Source organism: Drosophila rhopaloa, unplaced genomic scaffold, assembly GCF_018152115.1.
Source record: "Drosophila rhopaloa isolate 14029-0021.01 unplaced genomic scaffold, ASM1815211v1 contig_2, whole genome shotgun sequence".
Taxonomy (NCBI): domain Eukaryota; kingdom Metazoa; phylum Arthropoda; class Insecta; order Diptera; family Drosophilidae; genus Drosophila; species Drosophila rhopaloa.
This window is the reverse complement of record NW_025335083.1, coordinates 12,020,555-12,023,108: the sequence shown is the minus strand read 5'-3', so window position 1 is coordinate 12,023,108 and position 2,554 is coordinate 12,020,555. Positions and strand designations below refer to the sequence as shown.

Below are 2,554 nucleotides of genomic sequence, written 5' to 3'. Positions count from 1 at the left end.
GTTAAAGGGACTTTTAAAAATATATATTTTATATTAGGGTATTATGGTATTATTTAAATGTATTTGTAAATTTGGTTTTTCATTTAGGAAAGTCATTTTTTTTAGAGTGGTCAAATTTCATGTTATCGAAGTTTTTTAACTTATTAAACGGTTTTTTAAACAAGCAGATTGACATTAAATGATTGCCTAATTGTCAAGCACAATAAATCCAGAGTTGATGGTGCAACAAATAAAAGTTTTGTCGATGTGCAAAAAAGAAACTAAAAATGCAACAGAGGCAACTTCGTTTGGTTTTTTTTTTTGCTGATGCTGCATTTTCTTTCAAAGCTGGTGCCTTCTGCATGTTGATGACTTTGTCAACAACTTAAATTGTTTGGCGGCAATAAAATGGAGAAAAGTTTAGGTACATTTAGAACAGTAAGCGGCTCACATTTTCTTTTGATGTAAGCAAAGTTAGCCCAGTTAAGAAATATATAATCTGCAATCAAATCAACTTAAGTTTTATTAGTTTATACATTTTTTACACTCTTTAACAATCCATTTTTATTAACATTTTTAATGCCAGCGTTTGTAGATGCATAGTATCACTATTATGAAAATCATGCACAAGTTATAAATAACGCAAATCCATAATGGAACAGAATTGCAATTTTGCAAAAATCTATATGGACGTGCTTCATCCTCAGTAATAATTTCAATATTGGAGTCGTTATGATTTGACTGCGATTGCTCCTCATAATTTCCTTGGTCAGGATCATCCACTTCGATGATCCTGAAACAGGCTTCCTCCAATAAAACATCTTTGTCATCACTTGAACAATAAAAAATTAATGTACTTTTGTTTGTTGGCAATTTTGTTCAACTTTGGACTACCTCATTCTTTTTGCATTCACTATGATCTTCTCAGCTTCAAGGCTCTGGATAAACTGAGAATTAAGAAAGAGCACGTATCTCACGAGACACCAATACAAACAAAAGCATTCCAAGAAATCGAATTTATTAAAAGGGCCACACTAGCAACATATTATGAGCTAATTGCCAATTTTTAAATCAATTATTATTTGCTTTTTGAGTGTTTGGAAATATTATTAAAGCAGCAAGTATTAATGAATGTTCAAAAAAAATGCAAATAAATAGGACCAACCAGAAAGATTATTGATAAAGGGTTTACATTATAAAACTATTGTTTAGTTTATAAAAGGTCAAAAATGAATAAAAACTTATATATACAAAAATATTATATAATAACCACTTAACCTTAGTTTGAAAACACAAATGTAATATTAGTAAATAAGATTATTCATATTAATTATTTTGTATACACCAACGTGGGGAATTATGAATAATAAATTTGTATATTGTAAATAAAATAGAACTAATATTTTCAACAAATTTTTAGATATTGAACATTTTAAAATATTTAATAAAGCTTAAGATTAAAATCCAAGAACCCTGCATAAGGGTATTCGAAAAAATATAAACCAAAATTATCAGAGCGTAAAAAATGTTTAAGAGACAACATTTTAAGAGAGCCTTAAAAGAGCGTAAAATAAAACAAAAACTAAAAAAAAAACATAATTTTGAAGTGACACTTTAATTCTGGATATTATATTTCTTTATTTTCTTCAAATGATTTCTTATCTGAATTAGTGGATCTAAGGAAATATGTTACTCCTAACTGATAACCGATAAATATCTTTGAAGTGGATCTCTCTCCGCAATCTCGTATTTTGAAGTGATTTTCTTGTCACTCCGGGTCTCTTCTTTTCTCTTTTTGACGGGTTTCCTCAGACTTATATAGATATCTTATCTGAGTCACAAACGACACAAAAAGATTGTTAGCTCTTGACGGTTCTCTGTTTGCCTTGTTGTTGCCTCTATTAACACCTTTTGCCGTGGCGATAATAACGCAGACCCCAACTGATTGGTAATCAAGAAAAAAAAGGGAAAGAAAAAATCGGTGAAAATACCCGGAGACCAGCGGAATCGCTCTTTAGTCAAGCGGAGAACGCGTATCGAGATGGACACGGATGAGACAAAGGCGGGCACCTCGGGCCCAGGGACGTTCCAGGATGAGGTCGACTTCACCAGTGGCTACGAAACGCAGTATCGCAAAGAGTACAGCCCCTTGAAACCGATCTTCGTACCCCCGCCGGATAAGAAACACGCCTGGTTTCGCAACTGGTCCACCATTCTGATGATACTCTTCCTGTCCGTAGTCTTTATCGTGGGAACCGTAATGCTGGTGGTCCAAGTATTCACCGCCAGTCCCCTGCAAATCTTCATGATCGTGGCCATTTATGTGGCCATAGCCGCTGTGATGATTTGGCTAGAGGTGCAGTCTATTAAAGTACGATGAAATAACAAATTCAGTGACTAACTCGCTGCGTTATCATATAAAAATGCCGTCCCATTTTTCAACGGTGGCAATCGAACTGTGTTGTGCAAACAAATTGAAAGCTTAACTAAAAAGAAAACGACTTTATTGATTAGGCGCTAAGAACCAAAAACCCTGGCTTTAAAATAAGTTCAAAATAAAGAAATACAACTTAAA

The 2,554-nt window shown here is 33.3% G+C and overlaps 2 protein-coding genes across 2 annotated transcripts; one reads left to right on the top strand and one right to left on the bottom strand.

Annotated features, from left to right (window-relative positions):
- Positions 1-555: 555 nt before the first annotated feature.
- On the bottom strand, positions 556-908 carry LOC108038162. Its single transcript, XM_017114893.1, has 2 exons — positions 874-908; positions 556-811 (listed from the first exon to the last, which is right to left on the bottom strand). Exons 1-2 carry the CDS (start codon positions 876-878, stop codon positions 556-558), a joined length of 261 nt encoding a protein of 86 aa, XP_016970382.1. The 5' UTR covers positions 879-908.
- Positions 909-1,987: 1,079 nt separating this feature from the next.
- On the top strand, positions 1,988-2,554 carry LOC108038160. The gene has a single exon (XM_017114892.2). The coding sequence runs from the start codon at positions 2,021-2,023 to the stop codon at positions 2,357-2,359; it is 339 nt and encodes a 112-aa protein (XP_016970381.1). The 5' UTR covers positions 1,988-2,020; the 3' UTR covers positions 2,360-2,554.

What these genes read in the sequence shown, in the direction of transcription:
- LOC108038160 (XM_017114892.2), top strand. Translation starts at nt 2,021, where the DNA reads ATGGACACGGATGAGACAAAGGCGGGCACCTCGGGCCCAGGGACGTTC.